Consider the following 25,858-nt stretch of genomic DNA (forward strand, 5'->3'; position numbering starts at 1 on the left):
AAGGCCATGAATGAATTTTTAGAGGTTTTTCGGCGTGTCCATATCTTGCACCCTAAAAAAGTTATGAGCACCCTAAAATGGTTCGTCGGGGAAAACCTATACGGGTTCTTTTAAGCTCTTTTTTTGATGCGAAAGAGATCCTTCATCGCCCAGTTGCCTTTCTAGTGCGCCAGGGAGCGATAGTGCGTGAGGTGAAACCGTTCTTCGCGAGCTAGAAGAGTTCTTTTGGGCGTCAAAAACATTTCAAAAACGATTTTTCTTTTAAAGTGTAGGTTGCTATTTTGACTGACGAGGATTCCACGAGAGTAAAAATGCGAGCATCGAAACACAGCTTGGCAAGAATGAAGCAATTATTCATTTTCCAACAAAAAAAAAAAAAAAAAAGGAACTGGCACATTTTATTTTAACACTTCCTCCCCCTTTTCTCTTAACAAAAAAAAAAAAAAAAGACGCGATTCATGCCTTATGCGGAGAAGATCGGAATGTACTGGCTGTTTGCTCGTTACTACGACCGAGTCGTCTGCGAGGAAGGGTTGGGACGCTGCCATCGAGTTCGCATCCTCTTAAACTTTGTTGACCCCAAAGCTGACAGTGCGGTGGGAGCTACGTGCCCGTTTGACCAGTCGTACGGCGATCTCTTGCCACGTGATCACCCTCCCATCGGTACCCGCGCGGAGAGCGGAGTCAGGTGATCAAAGGGGAGTAGATGATTGGTCCGACGAGGGCGTAGATCCCACCGCTTTGTCAGCTTTTTAGGGGTGATTGTGGTATCGCGCGTCGGCCGAACGGAAGCCCTGCAGGGTGTAAATGCAGCCCGTCGGGGGTGCGGCACCGCGTTTGTTCGAAGGAGGGACTTCGACGAGGGCGTGGTTTCGGCGCGGCCGTTTGTCTCCGAAAGCAAGCGTCGCGGCAAAGGGGCGGGACTGCGTCGCGGTCACGCCCCCCTCCAAACAAGCGAAAAAAAACACAAAAAAACACGGGGCTCCGCCCTCGCGGTTTTGACCGAGTGTCAGCACAGAACCCCAGTCTGGAACGCGGTGCAGCCGTCGACGAGTGGATCACCGCCATATCGGGGCAAATGGATGACGACCGTCGACATCTGGGTGAGTACTCGGCATTTTTGCGGTTCGACCACGATGGTCTTTGGTGCCACGTGACCGATCGAGGAGCTTTTGTTACGCGTGCTGTTTTCCGTCGAGTCACTCAAACGGATAGTCGGAGCGACGCTGCGTCAAAAGGAGTATTGTGCGGTGCTCGAACAAGGTACGAGGAAATTCAGGAATCATCCTCACTCGGGCTGTAGAATTTATCTTAATAAAAAATCTCTAAGGCGCAGTAGCACTGCTCATTCATCATACAAAAGACGCGGTGACACTTCCAGACACGATGACATCTGTGGATGTGTCTCAAGCATGTTCTAAGCATGTTTATCTGACGTGGAATTTTGCGTAGGCAAAGCCTCGGCTGATTCGCAGATGATTAGTCACATCGAAGTGTCACTCGTCCCTTTGACTTTATGGCTGCCGCTGGCCCATCCTTCCTTGAACTTTCGTATTCATTCAAACACACTTCTTTGCGACAAAATACATTCTTTATTTCTGTGCACAAAGACTTTGGTAAAGATCGGCTCAAGGCACTCCCTCCGACCACAAAAACAATGGCTCCTCACCAGTGGCGTAGCCAGGGATTTGTTTTCGGGAGGGGAAAGGGCGAGGAGGGGGGGGGGGAGGGCGAGGTGACTGGGAGGTCCATGATTTGGAGTTCGGAGGGGGGGAAGGGGGGAGGGAATAAAAATACATGCGTATATTATAGGGCCGGCTGAAGGGGGGGGGGGGGGGTCGCTGAAACCCCATATCCTTCACCCCCCCCTGTGCTGCTCCACTGCTTCCCACCTGTCAGTGTTGGCAGTAACGCGTAACAAGTAAAGGCGTCACCGAGATAACGCATTTACTTTTTTCTGTAACGTGTAACGTACTCCTTACTTTTTTTCAAAACAGTAGCGGGTAACATAATTACGTGTCTTACTTTGAAGAACGGGTAACGTTACGTTTTCTTCCTAAGACTTAAAAAAAAAGTTACAATTCAATTTGTTTGTTTTTTCTAGGCGGTTTCGTGTTACATCTTTCGAAATGAAACCATAAAAAAGAAAAAAAAAAGTAATAATGTTAAGTTTCTGCATTGACATGCAGTTTCTTGAAATGTAGCGATTAGCATACCTGTAACGTCAAAACAAAGAAATAGTGTCAATTATTGATGAATAAAGTAACGCAAAAGTAACCTTCGTTACTTTTCATCGGTAACGGTAACGCGTTCCTTTTATTTTCATGTAATGTAGCAAGGTAACGCGTTACACTTATTTGCAAGTAACGAGTAACGTGTTTCGTTACTTTTTTCTTTCTTTCGGTAACGCCTACAACACTGCCACCTGAGCACTTCAGAAGTAGGGCAGCCATTCTTTCTCTCACCTCAGTCACAGCTGAACTGGCTTTAACAGGTTCACACCTGTACAAGAGTGAATGGAGAGGGACGGCGACCGCGTACGAAAAGGTTTGAGTTTTTGTAATTTTTGAATCGCCTTCAGGTCACAGACAGCATAGAAAACGCACGGCTTGTCGAGTCTCGAGCACCTAACTCTCGCTTTCCAGCCAATGAGAATGCGTCATCAGCCGATAGAAGCAGCAAAGAGCTAATCGCGAAGCGAGAAGCCTGGGGCCCTGCCTTTGTCGAGCTTGTCAGCGACTAAACAGTCGCGACCACACTGCCTAAAACATCGTGCAAACGACAGCCCGCGGACACATTCCGAGGCGTGTTTTCTCCTCGCGTGACGGTCCCACATTGGTAATACAAAACTGTCCGCAGGCATGTTCGGAGCGTAGGTATTTAGTTGCTTCGAACATTCTTGAGGTGTGTCCCATAGAGTTATTATAATGTACGCTAGAGATTCAAGTGGCACTAGTGTGCTGAAGCAAATTGAAGCAGACTACAACCAGCCGAAAATTGACTTCCGGTAATGCATTTCTATGGGAAAAAGTGAGTGCATTTTCTCTCTGCGCTCGATCATAAGAGCAAATATCCCAAATAATTCGTAGGTACTAGGTAGCTTGGAACATTTCTCAGTCAGGCCGACAAAATAATTAGGCAGTTACGGCGTTTTTCTCTCAAATTCATCGCATTAAAAACGGTGCTAAAACGGCTTCGTCCGTGTATTTATGTCCACTGTCGGACACTGCGCGAACACGACGTCGGCGCTTTTTAGCGTGGGGGATATACGTGCCAAACGAACGAGGAACATCCGGATATTAAGAAAGACGGCAAGAACTACGCAGTAACACCGGATTAGTAATTACACGTGCATGTTCGATCAAAATAAATTGAAGGCCACGGAATATATTCCGATTTTAAATAAGTGAGTATACCGCTTTATTCTTTCTGCCCTGAGCGAAGCTGCTTGTTCTACGTTCAAAAAATATCACCCGCACGCTCGAAATCTTTGAGAACAAGTGCCCGATAAAAGCTAGCCGGCAGAGAAAATGATACGAAGAGACACCTTTCATAGGCCACGGACTTTATTCTCAACGTTTTGAATGTTTTTATCCGCTCATGCCACGTCGGGTTCATTTTCATATAGTGACAGGACTGGCATATTATCAATATATAAGCGTTACCGGAATGCTGGCGAGCCTTGAACACACTCTATATTTCTTTCGATCGTAATTTTGCTTTGGATCGTCGCTTGTTTTTACACACCTGCTGCGGAACACACGTCTGGGACTGAAATATAGTGAAGTTAAACATCGTTCACTGATGAAGAAAAATGCGCTAACTAAAGCAATTACACTTTTACAGTGTTAATCAAGTTACATACTATTCGGTACGACCCAAATAACCAAAGTGTTCCGTGTTATTTTTCGGCGAAGAGGCAAAATGCACGCGCGTTTTCCCTTAGGAATGCACAGGAGCACTGTAAAAGTAGACTGGTTGCTGTCTGCTTCAATTTGCCTCCCGGAAGTCGCATAGACACTAGCGCCAGTTGAACCTCTAGCGTACATTATAAAAACTCTATGGCGTGTCCCCGCAGTGTGTTTTCAGTTATGTTCGGTCGACCATGTCCGGTGACCATTTTTAATTTTGAAGACGAAACAAATATTTTCTTGACTCAATGCATATAAAACCAAACCTGACTTTAGTAAAAAAAATGTATTTTTTGAAAAAAAGTTAGTATCACACTCTCAGCCCTTAGCGCCTTCTGCGGGTTGCGCAAAGTTGGCATTTTGGGCACCTCCCCCGGAAGAACGGCTACGCCAACAAGTTTTAAAATAGGCGTGAGGTATTTGGGAACATAACGGTAGAGTGAGCAAATAAAAAGATGTTTCGAAGAAATATTAATATATTTGCCGGGAATTCGGCACAGATAGTGTTTTCTATTCGTGTTCTCAAAGGTCATTCAATAAAACAGCGGCAATGACCGATTCGATGCGGGTTCGAAAACGACTGCATGCCCCGATCAAGTGGTCCTCGTAGATGCTGGCAATGGCGTCAACGATGGCAGCGTTTAACGACTGTGGTTTTATGGGGCCCCTAGTTGGTTCTTCTCTCTCGACGACGCCCTAGACATAGTTTTCGAAGGGGTTTGCACCTGAAGATTTATTGAAGGCCACAAGTGGCGGGTGACGTGGTCATGAAGATTTTCAGCCAGCCAATCTTGGGTCGCGTGTGCCTTGCGGCATGAAGCAGAGTCTCGTTGAAAAATGTATGGCCTTCCCTGGGCCACCTTTTTAATCCAAGGTTTTACAACAGTGCCCAGGGTCTCGCTGTAGGTCTTCGAGTTGGCACCAAAGCCTTGTTCGAAGATGTGCGGTGGCATGACGTGATCCTCGTCCCTCACAACGGCTAGGACCATCACATATGACGGAAACTTTGTCTGCGTGATCGTAGGGACCTCATCGGGGCTCGCACAGATCCACCTGTCATTTTTTCTGTTGGCTTTCTGATCTTGGTCAAATCATGTCCGGTTTTTCAGAGTACTTGAGTTTGTTCAGCAAGCGCTTGGGCTGGATGACGCGGTTTTCCTGTTTTTTTTGGGGGGATACAAACTGCCTTCTCCTTATCACTTACGACTGGTATCTGGTCCTCATGCTCCACAAGCCTGATAGTGGGCTCTGCCACCTCCAGCTTGTTGGCAATGGCCCTTATTGACTTTCTGGGGTCGTCGTTCACATCGTTCTGCACCTGCTGGACAATCTCAGTGGTCCTGGTGACCTTCTGACCGCTGGGAAAGTGTTTTTCGCTTGTCGATGGATGCGACGTCCCCGCTAGAAGTCGAAAGCTGTTTTATGACGTTGAATGCGAAGGACCTTGACAGGTTCAAAAAGGTGGCTACATCCAAATTGCTGCGGTCGGCGGCCAAGGTAGCCAGGGCGGCATGTCTTCTTTTTTCTTGTGTTAGACTGGAAGCTGCCAGTTTGAAAGAGATACACCAGGTAGACGACATAGATGCTGTCGAGGGCGAAGTCAAGCGTCTAGACATATAGTATAAACATGATAAGTTAAGCACTCTGCAGTTGTTTTTAAGCAATGGCGTCGTGTGTTTGCAAAGAAAAATCACAAACACGTCCAATTGCGTAATATTGCTTATTGGTTTTTTCCCCTCACGTATATACACGCTGGGACCTACAAACCGTTTTCCGCGCATTGCTTTACATTTTGTCAGTCTTTGCACTAAATATTGTTGTTGTGGTTAGGAGACAAATTTACGAGAAACACCCAAATGGGGCCATATTTCTAAATACGAATTATCCTGAAAATCAGTTAAAACAAATGGTCAGAATTTTTTTTTAAACTATACAAATGCCGGAAGACATAATTTCAAAAGTGCATGCTATCTTGATCCTCAAGAGACTGTGAAAAGTAGCAACAAAAGTGACGTCGTTGCTTTTATCATTACTTTATAAATGGTATAAATACAGTTACTAGCTACATAAAAAAGATAACGTGTTACAGTTTAAAGTTACCGATACGTAACTTAATGTATGTAACTGCTGAGTCACTGTTGCACTATATTGTTATTCTTTTTGAGAAATCTTTATCTTCATGTTTATTACCCAATGACTGGAAGATTCGTGAAGCTGTACCCGTGTTGAAGTCCGGTAAAGCGTGTTCCGTGAACAAAGGCCAATTTCACTAACATCAACATGCGGGAAACGTCGTACACATTCGTTTTTGGGTGATTATAATTTGCCGAAAAGCTCCCAGCACGGATTTAGTAAAAGGTTGTTCAGCGTTACTCAACTAGTGGATTTCGCGCACCATTTTTTTCTTTTGTCCTACACCGTAAAGGTTAGGTTGACGTTATTTTTCTAGACGTGAAAACGGCATTCGATAAACTTAACCAGAGAAGATTACTAGTGAAATGAAAGTCTATACTAAAAAAGTTCGTCCTAGTCAGTTGGATTGAAATGTTCGTTTGCGAAAGAAGGCGATTTGTAGAATTTAGGGTGGCAAACACTCGGATATGTGCAACGTGAAATCAGGTGTACCGCTTATTAATGCCATACACTTAAATCTATCTGTGAAGGCAAGGCTCTTCGCCGATGACTAAACTTTGTATAGTGAAGTTAAAAACCCCGCTGATCAATTTCTTAAATACATGTTTAGCCTGCATTGCAGAGTGGTGCAGTATATGGCTCATGCCACTTAATGTCGAAAATAATTGTGTGCATGACTATTACAACACTAAGCCAGTTGAATTTGATTACAGTCTTGACGGACACCCGATACCAAGGGTTAGCAATTATAAATATTAGAGAGAAACCCTCTCGCATGATCTAAGTTGGTGAACGCTTCTAAATAATATAGAAAAAAAATGAAAGACGTTTACAATCCCCTGTAACGCCAAATTAGAGCGCAGCTCTTGAGGAGGAGGAGGGGAGGTACGGAGAGGAGGCTATGCCACTCCTCCTCTCCTGCTGGCCTCCCATTTAGGGGAAATTATCCGCTAAATTTAGCCGGGAAATTTTCCCACTATATTTAGCGGGAAATGTTTTCCGCTAAGCGTGGAATTTGTTCTGCTAAATTTAGCTGGGAAATTTTTTCCGCTAAATTTAGTGGGGAATTTTTCCGCTAAATTTTGCGGGGAAATTTTTCCGCTAAATTTGGCGGGAAAATTTTCCGCTAAATTTCGCGGAGAAATTTACCCATAATACACCGCGCGGTTACGCCGACGCCCACGGCGAGGGCGACGCCGCTCAAGCTGTAAACGGGCGCCTAAGAGCTGCGTTCTAAAAAGCGAATTCCAAATTGTGCAACTTGAAGCGGAGATTGAAATTAAGTTCGGTTGATACAAAACTCTTGGCGTATAAAACACTCATTCGGCCACTAAACGAATATGCATGAGAAGTCCGGGATCCCCACAATGCTAAAGACGCTCTAAAACTGGAAAGCGTACAGCGGCTCACTTTGAGTTTTCTTTTTTACAAATATAAGTCAACTTTCAGTGGCTGTAGGTAGACTGTCCGATAACAGTCTACCTAGAGCCACTGAAATTCGACTTATATTCAGCGGCTTTAAATCTACCCAAAAGCAAACTTATCAATACTTAAGGCTAGGCCCACAGAAGAAGAGGATACATTTTTATTCTGATTATAAACAATTTAGAGCACATTGATAAAACAGCGTGCCTGACTCCTGGTGTATCTAGGATTACTCGAAACAAGTATAGTCGTAACATTCACCAGCCTAGGTGTTTCAAGGGTTGTTTAAAATATTCCTTATTTCCGTCAACTACCAGCGGATGGAAATCGTTACCTGCCGATCACTTGAATCATTTTGTTCTTATATTGCTTTTAGAAATGACGCGACTGGTAACTAGTAATGTATTGTTTTGCCGCGCTATGAATGACGGTTTTTATGGTCTATACATATTGCCACTCGCGTCTCCGAGCAAGCGCTCCCATGGCCGAATCGTTATCGTTTTGGCTCCCACGCAAAGGGCCGAAGTTCACGCACCTTTTTTGTTATGTCTGCAAATGTTGTGTTCTGGTGAATTCGAGAGCCTTGTTGCTTATTGGAGGACCGAATATTTTACGCGCCGACCCTTCTACGCCGATTTTATAGAAGCCCACGCGTGCACATAAGGGGCCCTGTGGCATGCCGCCAGGTCGGTCTCACCCCAGTGCTCGATCCTGCTTTTAAGCCGCCATCGACGCTAGCCTGCGACGCTAGCCTCCTTCTATTTTCTTTTGGGCACACGTTCGCTCCATTAAACGTTTAGTTGTTTTGAGTCACTCGTCGCCTCATCAATTGTCATTCGTGACATTCTGATGGAGGTGCGGGGTAACGCAGCCCATGAAGCGTACCCCATGCTCCGAAACTTCGCAGCGCAAGTCCAGTCCCCGGCTCAAGAATACCGTCCGTGGAAACGACCGAGGCCCGAGGAAGCCGTCGTGCTCAAGGCTTGCCCCCGGAATTCAGTTTATTGCCGGAGCAGGCCCGCCATCAATCGACGAAGCCGACGATGAGCAATCAATCGTCGCGGACTCCCGGCGCTGCCTCCCCCATCGTTTCCCTGCCCGTCGCCCCTCGAACTCCGACGACCTTCCAGGCGAGATCTACGAAGACTTCGAAGACTGGTTGCAGCAATACGAATTGGGGGGGGGGGGGGGGGGGGGGGGGGGGCATCATAACCAATGGACTCCTGAACAGCGTCTTCATAACGTATATTTTTCTCTCGAGGGAAGCGCGCGACGCTGGATCAAAAATCATGAATGGTTGCTTACCAACTGGGAGCTACTCAAGCCAGAGCAGCGTCGAAGCTTCACAAACTAAAAACAAAGGGCTATTCAACCTCGGGGATTTCCAGACCGTGGATCCTTATGCACGAAGTCCATAAAACGATTTTTGGTAGCCTACCACCATCGATGGTTTTGTAAAGAAAGCAACGAACATTGAGCGGGCCCTCCAATCCCATGCCGTCCCCTACCAACGACCGCCCAACGTCGCTATTCCTGCGCTCTCTAGACTCGACATCAGTTCCAGCCTCGCGGGTATGCGAGAGATGATCCCCGACGTCATCCGCAAGGTGCTGAAAAAATTGCTGCCGGATAGCCGCCCCGCTTCGCTCTCTGTCACCGAAGCAATCCGAGGGGAGGTTCAACGGGCGCTCCAACCAGATGTCCCCGTCAGCATCGCGGCGCCCGAGGGACCCACCCTGAGCTACGCCGCCATGGCTCGACGACCACCGCCAGCGACCCGCCAGTACCAGCACCCGGCGCACCCTCGACGGGATGGCGCATCCTCGGCGCCGCATTACGCTCGGCGCACTGAGGAATAAGCCCCGCACATCCGAGCCGAACCACCGGCGCCAACGAAGAAGGACGTGTGGCGCAGGGCTGACCGACGTCCGCTGTGCTACCACTGCGGGGAAGACGACCACGTCTACCGCCGTAGCCCGTACCGGCAGCTGGGGCTACGCGGTTTCCACCTTACGGCCCGCTTCCACGCTACGGTGAACGACCTCGGGAGGTCAACGACTACCTACGACGTCCACCTTCTGCGACGCCTGCGGCTCGGCGTGGGTCCCGGTCACCCTCACTACGACGTCCAGCTTCGCCGATGCATAAGCCTCGCCGTGAAAGCCTGTTCCCCTCACCCCTCGCCGGGGAAACTATAAGCGCCGCAACCCCTGGAGGTGGAGTTGCCGAAGACGACAGTCGCAAATATCCTCCAAGAACGTCGAAGTGCCCCCACTCTATAGACGACAAGCATCGGAATGACGATTCTGCTACGGGGCCCAACAACCTCAACATTGCCATCGACGGTCGTGACTCATCGGCACTCGTGGGCACCGGAGCAGACTACTCAGTCTTGAGTTGGAGGCTCTTTCGCCGCCTGCCATAAGTGTCGACGCCTTGGGATGGATCTCAAATACGAACCGCCGGAGTGGACCTGATCACACCAGTCGAGAGGTGCACCATTCGCGTCGAGATCCACGATGAGACATGCCCTGTGAAGCTAGTCGTTCTGCGAGACCGTATGAGGGACGTTATCTACGGAAGGGACTTTCTTTGCGAGTATGGCGCCGTCATCGACCTCGACGCAAACCAGTTGACGCTGAGAAAGACTATTCTGCTGCCGGTGGAGCCCAACACGACGTCAACCGCGATCCGATTTATATCCGATTATATGAACATGCCGCAACGGTCGAGTGTTTCCGTAACCATCAAAACCGACGCAGCCATGTGCGGTGAAGCTCTTATGGAAGGCAGCGTCCAATTGCGCCTTGAAAAAGAAATGGGTGTCGAAAGGGTGTAACGGATCTCTAAGACGGACGTAGAACTGTCCTCGTGAAGAGCTTTCGAGAGGAGCCGCAGCACCTAACGCAGCGTACCACCGTGGGCCACGTTGAGGAGCTTGAAGCGCCAGTCGTGGTGACCGTAATCTTTCAGGGAACCTTGTCGTCACAGCAAAAGAGCACATCGCCAGCGCAGCTTGACATCGACCCTGAGCTCCCAGTTCTGAAGCGGCGGCAGCTGGTTGATCTCGCTGAATACAGTGACTGTTTTGACATTTCGTCGAAAGTTCGACAAACACCATTGGCGAAACATCGAATTGTTACCGACAGCGACGTGCACCCAATCCACCTGTCACCGTACCGTGTCTGAAAAAGAGGGAAGTCATCCAAGAACAGGTTCAGAAAATGATCGACGATGACATGGTCAAGCTGTCAAGCAGCCCTTAGACTTCACCTGTTGTGCTCGTAAAGAAGGAGGACGGAACCCTAAGATTTTATGTGGCCTATTGTCAACACAATGCTGTGACAAAGTAAGACGTCTACCTGCTCCCCCGCATCGACGATACCCTAGACCGCCTGCGCGCTCCCGAAACTTTTCGTCGACGGACTTGAAGAGTAGCTACTGGCAGTCTGAGGTTGGCGAACGGGACCGGGAGAAAACTGCGTTCGTCACGCCCGACGGAGTGTACAAATTTAAAATGATGGCCTTCACTATCCGCGCCGGCGACCTTCCAGCGTGTCATGGACACCATATTAGCGGGTTTAAAATGGCAGAGCTCTCGCGTCTACCTCGACGACGTTCTGGTGTTCGCCAACAACTTCGACAAGCACTTACGACGACTCCGTGCCGCACTTCAAGCCAGCAAGGACGCTGGACTAACTCTCAAGCCAACGAAATGTCGGTTCGCTTATGGTGATGTCAAGTTCCTAGGCCACGTCGTGAGCAGCGAAGGTGTTCGTCTTGACGCCGAGAAGACGCGCGCTGTAGCCGCATTTTCTTCGCCTTCAGACAGAAAGGCCGTAAGAAGATTCCTATGCCTCTGTGCATACTACTGGCGCTTCGTTCGAAATTTTGCGAAGCTTTCTATGCCAATGACATACCTTACAGAAGACGCCGTAAAGTTTCAGTGTACAGAAGAGCAGCAGCGGGGGTTTGACGAGTTTAAACGAAGACTTCAAACACCTCCCGTCCTTGCAATTTTGACCAGCATGCAAAAACAAATTCGCACCGACGCAAGTTACTCTGAGATTGGCGCGGTGTTGCTCCAAATACAGAAGGGAACAGAAGGGGTAATCGCCTGTGCAAGCCGGACACTATCAAAGGCGGAAGGTAATTACTCTACGACGGAGAATGAATGCTTCGCCGTCGTCTGGGCTATCACCATGTTTCGCCCGTTCTTGTACAGAAGCCCGTTCCGAGTGGTTACTGACCACCACTGGCTCTCCTGGCTCGTGAATCTGAGGGACCCCTCAAGACGTTTCGTTTGGTGGAGTATACGACTGCAGAAGTTTGACATGACCGCGGTGTACAAATCCGGCCGAAAGCGCAGTGACGCCGATTGTCTGTCAAGGGCCCCCGTCATGGCCGGTCCTGCCTGCACTGAAGACAACGACGACGAGTGTTTTCTCGGCACTCAAGGCGTCAGTGACCAGCACTCTAAAGAGATGATCTTGAACTGCAAGGACTCATCAAACGCCTATAGGGAAAAGGAATTGTGGTTTCCCGCGTTTTTTTACGAACGCTGGCAACCTTCTCCACCCGAAAAGATGTGCTGTACAAGGAGAACATCAGCGGCAACAACACTGCATAGCTGTTGGTGATTCCTTTCAGTCTTCGAGAGTTGATAGTTCAAGCCTGCCACGATAACCCGACGGCGGGACACGTTGGATACAGGAAAACTCTTGCCAGAATGCGAGAAGTACTACTGGTCCAAGTTTGCGAAGACAGTCCACCACTACACCCGATCTTGCCACGGGCGTCAACGACGGAAGAAACCACCGACGAGGCCGGCCGCACAGAGGCGTCGGAACTATTCGGGAGGTGGGGGTAGGAAGACGGTGTCTGTGGTGGGGGGCGACGGCGATTTTGTGCCCCTTCCCCTGTGTTGTTTCCATTAAATTTATGAGCTGTAGAAGAGGGGGGGGGGGGGAGGGCGGTCGCTGCCCCTGCCCCCTGTTTTGACGCCACTGCCGGCAGGACGTCTTCGGCCTATTGCGTCGTCATCTGCCCCATTCCAGCAAATCGGATTAAATTTACTTGGACCGTTTCCACTATCGATGCTTGTAAACCGATGGATAATCATCGCGACCGATTAGCTCCCAGGATAAGCCGAGACGAAAGCCCTTCCATCAGGCACTGCTGTTGAAGTTGTGAAGTTTATCGTCGAATCCATCGTCCACCGGCACGGCGCCCCCGAAGTTCTCATTACCGACCGTTGATCATCGTTCATGACCTAGATGACGCAGGAGCTAGATCCTTCGTCTCAATTGATATAACCAGCCACCATCAAACCACTGTGTACCATCCGCAGATGAATGGACTAACAGAACGGCTAAACAAAAAAAAGTGAAAGCCGTTTACTACTCCCTGTAACACCGAATTAGAGCGCAGCTCTTGAGGAGGAGGAGGGAAGGGTACTGGGGGGTGAAGTGACCTGGGGGGTCACGTGACCTTGGGGGTCACGTGACGATGCCGATGATGTCATCAGTGACAATGACGATGCGGACTCCGATGACGTCATCAGCGATTATGACGATGACGATGCGGATGTCGGTGACGCATCAGTGACGTCACTGATGACGTCATCAGTGATGATGACGATGCGGATGCCGGTGACGTCATCAGTGACGATGACGTCATCGGGGAGGTCACGTGACCTCGGCGGGGGTCACGTGACCCTGGGGGTGGTCACGTGACCTCGGGGGTGTCACGTGACCTCGGGGGGTCACGTGACTTCGGGTGTCACGTGACCTTGGGGGTCACGTGACCCTGGGGGAGGGGTCACGTGACCTTGGGGTGACCTTGGGGGTCACGTGACCTTGGGGGCCGCGTGACCTTGGGGTGACCTTGGTTACGCCGACGGCGACGCCGACGCCGCTCAAGCCGGGAACGGTCCCCTAAGAGCTGCGCTCTAAAACATCGCCGACACGATTTACACTTACGTCGACGTAGAGCACAAGACGAGACGAGGTGTTGTCTTACGTCACATTCGCCTACAACACTGCGGTTCAAAAGACAACTGGGGTTACACCTTTCTAGCTGGTACATGGACGATAGGTAACGACCATGCTTGACGCGATGCTGCCAAGCGAGCCAGCTGACGATGGGAGTGACGACGCCCAGGTGGTTGCTCAACGAACCGAAGAAGTCTGCCAACTCGCTCGACTCCGTATTCAAAACCAGCAACGTGTCGAAAACGGCCGCTACAGCTTTCTTCGTCGGGACGTTCACTTTCAGCCCGGAGACAGGGTGTGGGTGTGGACACCCATTCGACGCCGCGGTCTCAGCGAGAAGCTGCTGAAACGTACAAGTACTGTACAAGACACTTCGTCCATTTGGTGATCCGAACTACGAGGTGATGCCCAACGGAACAAGAAAATTATCACGCCGCCCACCACGACCTCAAGTCGTCCATGTTGTGCGCCTCAAGCCGTACTACGCTCAATAAGACTGCGAACTGTAATCTCATGCTACTCTTGACTGTGTTTTACGAGCATCCGTATTTTTTTCATTCTTTTGTTTCTATTGCTCTCCTTTGTTTTCTTGCACCTTGCGTCGAGACGATGCTCATCTTAAAGGAGGGAGTAATGCCACGCGAGTCTCCGAGCAAGCACGCCCATGGCCGTATGGTTATCGTCATTGGCTTGCACACAAACGGCCGGCGTTCGATGTCTGAGCGGGCGCAGCTTTTAGAGCCCAGCTCTTAGGCGCTTGTTCAAGTGTTTTGCGGCGTCGCCGTCGCCATAGCCGTCGGTGTAACCGGAGGAGGAGGGGAAAGTAGGAGGAAGAGGGGAGGGTACGCAGGAGGAGGAGGGGAGGGTACGGAGGAGGAGAATGGGAGGGTCCGGAGTAGGAGCGGAGACTATGGAGGAGGAGGAGAGGGGGAGGAGAAGGAGAAGGGGAGGGTACGGAAGAGGGCGAGGGGAGGATTCGGAGAAGGGTACGAAGCTGGAGGAGGACACGGAAAAGGAGGAGCAGGAAGAGGAAAATTTATTTCTTAAATTGCATGGTATATCGCAAAATCAAAATACCTCAAGAGCTGCGCCCTAATTTCCCATTACAGAAATTTGTAAACATATTTCATCCTTTTTTAATTTCATTTTTTTTTTATTTTCGAGTGACTTTATTGTTTTCCAGTGAAATATAATTTTTACCTCTAAAAGGGGGCGCAATTTTTTTTGTTTGTTCTTATACTTGACCCGATATAAGCAGATTTCATGTTCCCCACATGCAAATTACCTCAAGCAACGAGCCTCGTTTTTTTTTTTTTTTTGTTACTTCTCTAAATGTGGTGTCCTGGTGAATTCAAAAACCCTGCTGCTTATATCTGGTCTCCATTCCCTTGAGCTGCGGCCATCAAGGCATAGGTCAGACCGGCCGATGCATCAATCCCAGACTTCGGGAACATCACAACAAAGTTTCTAAAGCCTCTCCAGATTCTTATCATCCCATGCCCGTTCGTGTTCGCCTTGTCATCCCCTTTTTGATGAAAAAAAAAATCCGGGGGGGGGGGGGCATAATAGCAGATTCGGCAGGGAGATCATAGGGTCATTCGCCATGACCACAGCAAACAACAATGCGTCAAACCTGTAGTAGCGTAAAAGGCGAGAAAGATTCGAGACAGAGGAACGTGCTGGGCTCACGTGAATCGAAAGATTCGGATGCTGGCGCGTACAAAAAAACGTCTTCGCAGTGCAGTTCTCAGGTCCAAAGTAAAGTGGCTTTAGGTCGCCATATGGGTCCGTTTCCACTCCGCTAAAAATTGGCGACGAGTGTTCGTGGAGAATTCCTGGAGAACGGCTCAAGACGGTGAATGCATCGGGCGAGACATCGAAGCAAGCAACATCGAACGTCTTCCGGTTCATGGGACCAGGACCATTCGATCCGAAAAAAGAGGACTGGAACTTATACCTAATAAGGTTCCAAGCGTCTCTGGGCATTGCCGGAACGACAGATGATGCCACAAAAAGGAATGTTATGATTACATCAATGGGGTCTGAGACTTTCGAGCTGCTGCACTCTCTGGTTCAACCGAGGCAGGTCAGTGAAGTTCCGTATGGGAAATTGACAAACACACTGGACACTTATTTTTCCCCGAAGCGTTTCAAGGAATTTGGATCAGCGAAGTTGTTTTCAACACGCTAGGATGAACGTGAAACACAAACCGAATTCCTAGCACGACTACGATCAGTCATTTGCAACTGCGAGTATGAGAACGAAGTCGATGCTCGCACATGTTCGTTGCTCACTGCTTTTATAATTGGACTTTGAGATCAACCCTTGAGAGCACGTCTCGTTTAAGAGAAAGAGTTATCGATCGACATTGCACTCAGACTGCCGGAAAGCTTTCTTCGAAGGGAAGAAGAGTCCCGTCAATTGAGAAGTGTCGCCGAATCACCCATCGCAGTCAGCCAGGTGAGAGATCTACAGAGGTCTGCTAGACAATGTTTCCGTTGCGGGAATACAAACCATGTGGAAGACAAGTGTCGGTTCAAGCCTGAAAACTACAGAGCTTGTGGAACCAGGGGGGCACATTGCCAAGATGTGCAGGAAATGACAGTCTGGCAAATTCCGATCAACAAGGAAAGGGACGGTGCAAGTAATCACCAGGGTTTAGTCCGTTTTCGATCGAGATGGCAAGTTTCTGGAATGTCAGATTGAAGGCAAGGGAGTGGAAGTCTAAATAGACGGGGGTTCACAAGTCACCTTACTGAACATTCATACTTGGCATCGCCTCGGAAAACCGAAGCTGAACGCAACTCCGTACAAACTGCGAAGTTTCAGCAAGGAGGTCATTAAAGTCAAGGGTCAATGTGAACTTCAGGTTGAATTTGAAGTCAAGGACTACGTCTAGAGGCTATTTTTACAAACACAAGCCAAGTCAACTGGTTGGGGAGGATCTGGGTAAGAGCTCTGAAAGTGGATCTCAACAACTTGTTCGTCGCTCGTGTGAAAACAGAAGAGAGCCTGAAGACGCTGCTGACTAGGCACAGATTGAGTACTGTTCAGAAACGAACTTGGTCGGTGCAGGAAGATCAAGGTCAACTTCATTTCAAATAGAATGTCATACCGAGGTTCATGCGGCCAAGACCACTACCATTAGCATTGCGCGAAGCGGCAGAGTCTGACTTGAAGAAACAAGTAGACAAAGACGTATTGACTCCAGTGGAAACAGCGCAGTGGGCCACTCCGATCGCTGTTGTCCCGAACACCAGTGAATCCGGGAGGGTATGCGGAGATTTCAGCGTGACTGTCAATCCTCAGTTGAACGTCGCGCAGTACCCACTCCCACGACCCGAGGAATTTTTTTCAAAACTTAACAGAGGGCGGAAGTTCTCGAAACTGGATCTGTCGGAGGCATATCTTCAGATGGAGCTGAAAGAGGATACAAAAAAGTATTTCGTCGTAAACACTCACCAGGGATTGTTTCAGTTTAACCGATGCCTTTCGGCATATCATCAGCGCCTGCAATCTTCCAGTGAACCATGGAACAAGTATACGCTAACGTGGGAAGCGTGGCATGCTACCTGTATGATATAATCATCACCAGAGAAACTGATCAGCAGCACATCAAGAACTTGGAGCTCGTGTCCTCACGACTCAAAAACTATGGGTTCACGCTAAAGAAAAAAAGATGTGCGTTTATGTCTCCAGAAGTGGAATATTTGGGTCGGATTCTCTCAACGGAAGGAACACGTCCATCTCAAAGGAAAGTTGGAGCTATACTGAACATGCCGGAGCCGTCTAACCTACATGATCTACGGGCATTTTTGGGCACGGTTCAGTATTACGAAAAGTATTTGCCAGAGTTGGCCAACCTTTGCGCAGCACTAAGTAATCTACTTAAGAAGAACGTTCTTTGGCAGTGGAGTTTGCCTTGCGTAGAACCATTCGAAGACACCAAAACGCGTCTAACGTCCATGGAGACTCTTGTTCACTTCGATCCAATCGAGACAATCTATTTGGCGGCTGATGCTTCATCAGTTGGCGTCGGAGCGATCATCTCCCACAAGATAAAAGAGGAACGCCTTATTGCCCATGCATTGAAAACGCTAACTTCCGCGGAGAAACGATATGTCCAGATTGAGCGAGAAGCTCTAGCCATAGTTTTTGGCGTAAAGAAGTTTCACCATTATCTGTGGGGAAGATTTGTTTTGTATACAGATCACAAACCATTCACGGTGAGGTTTGGTCCAGTGAAAGGAATCCCTGTGACGGCTGCAAACAAACTTCAACTATCGGCCTTGATCCTACAAGGGTACTCGTGTGACATTAAGTATACTACAACAACTCAGTTTGGAAACGCATATGGCTTGCCACAACTACCTCAATGACCTGATCCAGAGTTTGACATGGAAGTTCAACATGAAGTCGCCGATGTTGTGAGCTTCATTTCTTCAGACATCATGGCGATTGTTGAAGAAAATATGACCAAACTTCCAGTCAGGGCGTCCGACATCGCGGCTGAGACTGCTAAAGACAAGACACTGTCGAAGGTCTACCGGTACGTCATGAAAGGATGGCCATCGGTTGAACGCGGCGTAGAGATGCAACAATACGCATTGAGACATTGGGAACTAACTGTGGCGAATGGCTGCCCAGTTTGGGGCATGCGCACAGTGATCCCTCTTAGGTTTCGACGTAGTCTTCTGGATTTAATACATGAAGGACACCTTGGACAATCAAAAATGAAGATGTTTGCCCGTTCCTACGTGTGGTGGTCAAACATGGACAAAGACACTAAGCGAAAAGTCGGGCCTGCGAAGCTTGTGCTTGTCTCTGACAGGAACGAAAACGCTCCCCTAAACCAACGGGAAGCACCAAAACGACCCTGGTACCGATTTCATAAAGATTTCGCAGAATACCAGAACACCATGTACTTGGTGGTGATCGACGCATACAGCAAGTGGCCTGAATCACTTTGATGCCGTCGACCAGAGCTGAGTGGACGGTTGAAGCATTCCAGGAAATCTTCCTTGTTCAGGGACTGCCGGAACGATAATGGACCACAAAATACAAGTGCCATTTTTAAGAATTTTCTAGAAGGACAAGGGATTCGACACATCTTAACACCACCGTACCACCCGCAGTCAAACGGCTAAGCCAAAAACTTTGTGAAGACCCTAAAGTCTGCCTTGCGAAAATTCAAGAAGGGGGAGGAAAAGAAAGGACTGAGACAGTTCCTCCTCAAGTAAATATTTCCATGTTGTTTAGCCCTTTCAAAGTCGAATGTTTTTCACAGACGACGTTTCCAAACAGTTGTGTTTCGTTTCCAAAGGAAGCAGTTAAAAAAAAAAAAAAATTCAATGATTTTTTTAACAATCTAGCAGGAACATCTAAAATGCTTGAAGCCCTTCAGCTTTAGAAGCATCCATTGGAAATACTGAAAGTGAAGAGTTTTCACGTTTCTTCTATTCGGCTTCATTTTGGCGTGTCCGCTTCCTCGACATTTCGGCGGTTTCAGATTCCAAACTGGAGGTACTTCACAGAGCACCTCCATCAGATAGTAAGTTCTCATCCGCTCAATTCCATTCTATGAAGGGTTAAAACTCGGAATCAGAAGAGTCGGCGCTCTAATGGACCTTTCTGAAAAGTAGCGCGCTCCCTCTAATGGGACACGTGAGGCATCATGGGAACAGTGAGGGCCGCTGCTCCGTCGTCTGCAGCTACTGCCGTAACGCCTGTGAGAACCGCGTAGCCTACGTTGGCTTTGGGTCCCCATGAACGGCAGACGGCAATCTTCGCCGTGTGCTGCGCGGCGTTTCCCGAATGAGATGAAAAACCCTCAATCACCGTACGCCTGTCCACTGTCCTTTTTCGGATAGGCCATTATTCTAGACGGGCCACCGTTCTTTTCTAAATGGGACATCGTGCGTGGGCCACGCGCTAGAAAAGCACGCATCCATCTGTTTTTTTTTTGTTGTTTTGCTATGAAAATTAGTTAGCTATACTTCGTCTCACCTTAGCATGGACTGATTGCAAAGGCTGTGCAAGTGCAAGCAGCTAGCCTTAATTTCCTTGACTAGAGCCATAATATCCTTTATTCTGACAAAGCCTGGCAGATCGCCACGAGAAGCGGCCGCCGAAGTTGAAAGGAGAGCCAGGGGAGGAGAGCCATGTGACGGGCACCCAGCTGCGGCGAGACGTCGAAACACACTTCCCCCAGGGCGATGGAATGTCCGCTCGCGTTCCTCGCGCTACCACTTTTTTTCTCGTCGGGATTGAAAACCATGTTTCGGGTCCTCGCCGCTGCAAAAGCTGTGCCTGACGTCCAGGTTCTCCGAGAAATGCTGTGTGCTACCAGGTTCTCGTGCTGCAAATCTGCGACCGGGCACTCTATGGCTCCGTGGTAGAACTGCCAGGCTTTGTAAGTATAGAGGAGGCTAGGCTGGAGCACTCGCTGCACGAGCGCTCCTGCAGCCGCCGAGGTTTCATCCAAAGCAACTAGCTCGCGCTTTCAGTATGCGCGGCTAACAGTAGTCCATGCTAAGCGGATACGAAATACAGTTGGCACATTTTAGTTTCCCCCGCAAATAAAACAATAACAAAATAAAACTACAACAACGCGGCTCCTCGTTTCAACGTTCGAAGACCGTTAGGTCGCCTGGATGCATGAATGGTTAAAAATGGTGCTGCAGTTCGGGCGGTAGCGTGCGCCGCCTAGCATGCAAAAGCGCAATTACGCTATATTTGGCTTGGCTAAAGGGTGTGACACCTCACAGTTCCCATAATGCACTGGAGCGCTCACTGCTGGCGCTGGCGTTTCCAGGAAGGTACAGCCAGCCGAGATGCGAAGCGACCATCTCGCGGGAATTACGCGCGGAACAACGTGATTCCCGCGAACTGGTGCCCCGCGCGTACAAGCACGAGCAGCGCGCGCGTGAACTATGCTTTAACGACCTTGCATTTGCACGGACGTGGCCGCACGAGGAGAGACATTGCGGAGACCTGTCACGCTGCTTGCAATCGTCTATGGGGTTTACAACTTTACATGAACGAATACATGAAATGATAAAACATCAAGGACGGGGACGGAAACAGGACTTGTTTCATTGAGCAACAACATGGAATGATACACAATATAAAACCACCCCCAAAGGTTTTGACGTTTTCTGGCAGTAATGATTGAAAACGAGCGCGTTGGTGAATAAATACGAATACATGCATTTTCATCTATTCACCAACGCTACCAAGCTTAAAGGGTGCTACATTTGTATATCTATTTTAATCACATAATTGCAGGACCGCGTGCACTGTGCACCAAATTTGTTTCTTAATTAAAACTTTCATCCTAACTACCATTGTGGTGGGAAGCGCTCATTTGGGTCAATAATCTACACGATAAAATTAGGGCTCGCCTCTACCTGGGGTTATGTGTTTTCAGATAAATCCGAGAAATTTCGAAAAACGCCCGCCAGCAAAAGATTTGTCAATTCGTATTTATCCGAAAAAACGCCGACTTTCGAGGTTACGATGGCAAAATGAAAAGCAAGAAGACATTTTACATATGAAGTTTGTCGAGTACAAGTTAAGCACTCCTGAAAAAAGGCCTCCTAATTTTTCTTTTAAATTTCGGATTATTAACAAAATTAATGTCCTCATGAATAGGCGAGTTGGTTCATGGTAAACGGAAATAAACAGCGCGCAAAAAAAGACAGGGACGAAGGGAAGATGCCAACGACACAAGCGCTGGACTCACAACTAAACAGAGAAAAACACCAACAAAGTAAACTGCACTATCGCTTCAACACGTGTCAAGATAAGCAGTCTAGAACAGCGGTTTGTAAGAACTTTAAACCGACCGTACTCGACGCAAAAAGAGTCAAGAGCACTGAAGTTGTGCGAAACTCTCGAGTTGACCAAATTAAGAACAGACATAAAGAAGAGTAAGGAAGACCACCCTAAAGGTTTTCTTTTCCGTAAAAACACATAAGGTGGACTCACCCTTCCGGACTATTGTAACGGCTATTGTAGCGTGGTAGAAGCAGGTTAACCAGTTTCTACTGTATCATCTTAGTGCCCTAGAGCTCCGGGATCCGTTTCTAGTGCGAAATTAGGATGCGGTTGTGGAGTATCTTAGTGCAGGCGAACACGCAGATGCAGCGGCATTCTCTATAGATGTGGAGGACCTTTTCTACTCCGTGCCTCACTAGGGGCTCGTTGCGTCGGTCCGGGAATGTATTGATGAAAACGATGTCATTAAGTTTCAAAATCAGAGTGGCGTAGGAGTCGATAATTTTATGGAACTACTAAAGATTTATTTGCAGTCAACATTAATCATGTGTGCCGATGTTTACGATGTGCAAAAATGAGAAATTTGCATTGGCTTTTGTTTAGCGCCGGTACTTTGTGACATTTTCTTAGCCAAATGCGATCAGGCAATCAATGAAAGCTTAGACTAGGAGTGGGTTAACAAAGTGTTTAGATACGTGGACGATTACCTAGTGGTTACAAGAAGGTCTGAGGGTGCCTCTGAGGACAGGGGTGTAAAAGCAGTGTTGTATGTGTTCACTCAGCATTCTGGGGGGCTAAGGTTTACCCATGAACTACAGGATGGGGCACACCTCCAATTTTTAGACCTGTGACTAGACTTTGGAAAAAGTCACTTGTGTTGGCTTTACCAACAACACCCTAACCTCCCATTCACACTGGAAGCGGATCCGCGTTCGCGAAGCGGTTGCGAAAGCGGTTGTATAAAGATCCAGTGCAATTGCACGCGCATTTGATGTCATCGTGTGCGCGTGCAATTGTACTGAATCCTTATACAACCGCGTTCGCAACCGCTTTGCGAACGCGGATCCGCTTCCAGTGTGAATGAGCCCTAAGAAGGGACTACTCCCTTATGACTCTGCTCACTTAAATTCGTAAAAAGGAGCACTGTGTACTCTTGCCTCAAAAGGCCTGTTCACACATACAGCGGAGCGCTAAGTTAGCGCTACGTGAGCGCTCCAAGGAGCGCTCATGTGGCGCTTCCAGCGCGTGACTTCGTTCTAATATAGCGCGTGGTTAGCGCTTTAGTAGCACCTTGTTAGCGCTCCAGTAGCGCCTTGTTAGCGCTTCAGTAGCGCCTTGGTAGCGCTCCAGTAGCGCCTTGGTAGCGCTTCAGTAGCGCCGTGTTAGCGCGTCATTAGCGCTTCTTGTACCGCGGTGCTGCGGATTAGCAGGTGCACTGCGGTTTCGGTTCCTGTGGTTGGATGTGCATCAGCAGCACCATGGCGGACATGTGGGATGCTGAAATAGAAATGCGACAAATGCTCTTAGATACACGATTAGTGCACATCTGTATGGACGGCTTAACTCACAGAAGAGCCTTCTGAATGTGCGAAATCTTTCGCCGCCGAGATACCAACAGGTAGCCGGCGAACCTTGTTCCTAGGCGGAGGGACCGAGACAGAAAGCTCTTTCGAAGGCGATTATTTTTACCTGCGTGTCCTTGAAACCAGCGTCACACATATTGAATTGAAAGCTATGAGGTCGTACACAATCAATTGGTCGCTCAGAGTTCATGACTCTGGGTCACCTGCCCTACCCTCTGCCTAGAGAGCGGCTCTTTTACTTCCTATTCTTTCAATGCCAAAGGAAAGACAACAACCAAGGAATCGCCGTGCACGCGCTATTGCGCTGTAGCAAGAACGGCACAAGGGGCGTGAGAGCGCTAACAGAGCGCTTCTGTAGCGCTAACAGAGCGCTAACAGAGCGCTACGTCACGCGCCAAGAAGCGCTACATGAGCGCTCCTTCGAGCGCTCACGTAGCGCTAACTTAGCGCTCCGCTGTATGTGTGAACCGGCCTTACCATTCAAAGTTAGTAAGCTTTAGGATGCAGGTACAGTGGCCGACAGATGCTCCCTTCCCAGCGTCAGTTATTCTGGCATTGGCGCAGACGTTGTTAGAAAAGATTAAGGGAAGGTTAAGTAAGAAAACAGAGAGACCCACAACGAGGCCCCAGGTGCTCCCTTACATGAATAAAATCTCGCACAATTTGAAAAAGGTAGCTGGGCGGTTTGACGTCCCCGCTGCGTTTTTGGCTCCTCGAAAGTTGGCGCAACTCTGCCCTATTGAATTGTGAAAAAAGCTGGGGGCAAGAGCCAATGTGCCGTAAAGCACAGGAACAAGTATGTTGATTGCGTGGTTGGGGTGGTATACAAGATCTTACTAAGCTGAGGAAGAGTGTACAGTCGGGGACAAAAGTCTCCAGGACACGCGAGCGGCGACTGAAACGCATTGCTCTGCCATCTGCCGGTGGGTCGCCTGGTTTCGAGATCACAGAAAAGCGCATGCGCGTCCTACTATGCCTGCCAACATGTGCGCTTTCCCGCTCTTCTGCGGCGCGGCGCCTAACTCGGAATCGGGCGCGTGGTACCGCCTCGGAGATAGCGCTTACTGACATGGCAGATATCAAGCAAGAAGTCACGGCATCTCAACTGAGCGATAAGCTCAACTGGTTATAAAGCAAGGTGCGCTGACACGGCGAAATGCGGCGAAATGTCCCAGGCGGTATCTCGAGTTTCGGAATGTGTAGCAGACGCTCGTCAGCCGCCAGCGCTATCTCCGAGGCGGTACCACGCGCCCGGTTCCGAGTTAGTCACTGTGCCGCAGAAGAGCGGGAAAACAGACATGTTTGCAGGCAGAGTAGGACGCGCATGCGCTTTTGTGTGATCTCGAAACCAGGCGACCCGCCGGCAGATGGCAGAGCGATGTGTTTCATCCGCAGCTCGCACGTCCTGGAGACTTTTGTCCGCGACTGTACATCGTCCAATCTGGTCGATGTATTCATGACAGGCACGTGAACGTGACTGGTCACTCCGGTCGACCGCTGGGGGTTGCTGCGTGTAAATTGTGCTGCATGTAAATCTCAACCCAAATTCAACAACATCATCATCATCGGAAGGGGCACAGATAAAACCACCAGAGAATTATTAGAAGGGTATGCAATAACAAAAGAGGGGCAAGGTGCATGCGTCAACTAAAAATCGGCTTTTCTTCAGAAAAAGAAAATTGCTTATCTTGACACGTGCTGAAGCGATAGTGCGGTTTGCTCCGTTGGTGTTTTTTCGATAAATGTTTAGTGGTGAGCCCAGTGCTTGTGCCGTTCGCATCTTCCCTTCGTCTTTGTCATATATTTGCGCGCTGTTTATTTCCGGTTATTAAAAAAATTTAGTTTCTCGCTTGTCTCGTCAAGATTCGTTGAGTACAACAAGTCAGTGTACTTCTGGGCCAAGACTAAAGTCACTTTTCTGGACACCAGGTTGGACCATACTATTTCTGCTTCTTGGATACAGGAGGACGGTGGTATTTTTATCAGACTGAAACAAAATAGTAGGTTCTACAGAAGGGCAGTTGCAGAATTTAATCCGGGGTCACACTGCTTATATATCGTAAAAAAGACAGTCTGCGTACAGGCTCGAACCGGAGCCATCGGGAGATCCATGCTTCGAATGCGGCGTGGCATTGAGTTCAAGGGGAAACTTGGCACGCGGCATTCAAACCACGAGAATATCGGTGACTAGTGTTTGCAGACTTTCTTTTGTATGATGTCTGGGCAGTGTGCCCCCTGCCTTACGCTTACCAGCCACTACGTTCAGCACTTCGGCTATATCAAAGTATACTGATGATTATTGAAGCAACACATTTTGCAAGATTTCTCGTGGGATAGATAGTACTTTCAATTGCACGGGTGTTATTGCCAAATGCCGCTGCAGAAATACCGTATTTTCCGGACTATAGTCCGCACCCGGTGTATAGTCCGCAGGGGGAAATTTGGGGTCAAAAATAAAAGATTTTGCTTAGATAGCCCGCACCCGGTGCATAGCCCGCACCCGGTGCTTAGTCCGCACCTGGTGCTTAGTCGACACGAAAATCTTCTCATAGACGGCACACGTTTACACATGTCTGCTTTTTAGCTCACAATAAAGCCTATAATGTGCATAAATCATCATTAACATAAACTTTCGTGCACAAAATTCGTCACGTCTCGTCAAAATAAATGATCTTGAAAAACATAATTCCTGTATAGTCCGCACGCGTAGATAGTCCGCATAACCAGAAATTTCAGCTTTTAAACATGTATAGTCCGCGGGCTATAGCCCGGAAAATACGGTACTTTTCGATACCGGAAGACTTCATCAACTTAGGGTATGCTTTTTTTTCAGAAATGTTTAATTATATAATTAAAGTTTGAAAAATTTAAGAAAAGAGTGAAATTAAACTTCGAATTTCGGAACGTTGACAATTCAACAAAAATATAGTCTGTTAAACGCCAAGTTCCTAGAAAAAAATTAGCTCGAAAAAACCACCTCCGAAGCTTACGAAAAATAAAGTCCTAAAACACGGAATCATACCTTATACCCTT

At 48.5% G+C, this 25,858-nt stretch overlaps 1 protein-coding gene across 1 annotated transcript in view; it reads left to right on the top strand.

Annotated features, from left to right (window-relative positions):
* The first annotated feature begins 1,050 nt into the window (after positions 1 to 1,050).
* LOC121835244 (transcription factor RFX4-like) overlaps positions 1,051 to 25,858 on the top strand; it is a 64,467-nt gene continuing 39,659 nt past the window's right edge. Inside the window, exon 1 of the mRNA XM_042289235.1 lies at positions 1,051 to 1,103. Coding sequence (XP_042145169.1) covers positions 1,079 to 1,103 — 25 coding nt within the window. The 5' untranslated portion in view covers positions 1,051 to 1,078. The remainder of the gene's footprint in view (positions 1,104 to 25,858) is intronic.

The sequence above is a fragment of the Ixodes scapularis genome, unplaced genomic scaffold (genome assembly GCF_016920785.2).
Source record: "Ixodes scapularis isolate PalLabHiFi unplaced genomic scaffold, ASM1692078v2 PGA_scaffold12__126_contigs__length_90152505, whole genome shotgun sequence".
Lineage (NCBI taxonomy): Eukaryota > Metazoa > Arthropoda > Arachnida > Ixodida > Ixodidae > Ixodes > Ixodes scapularis.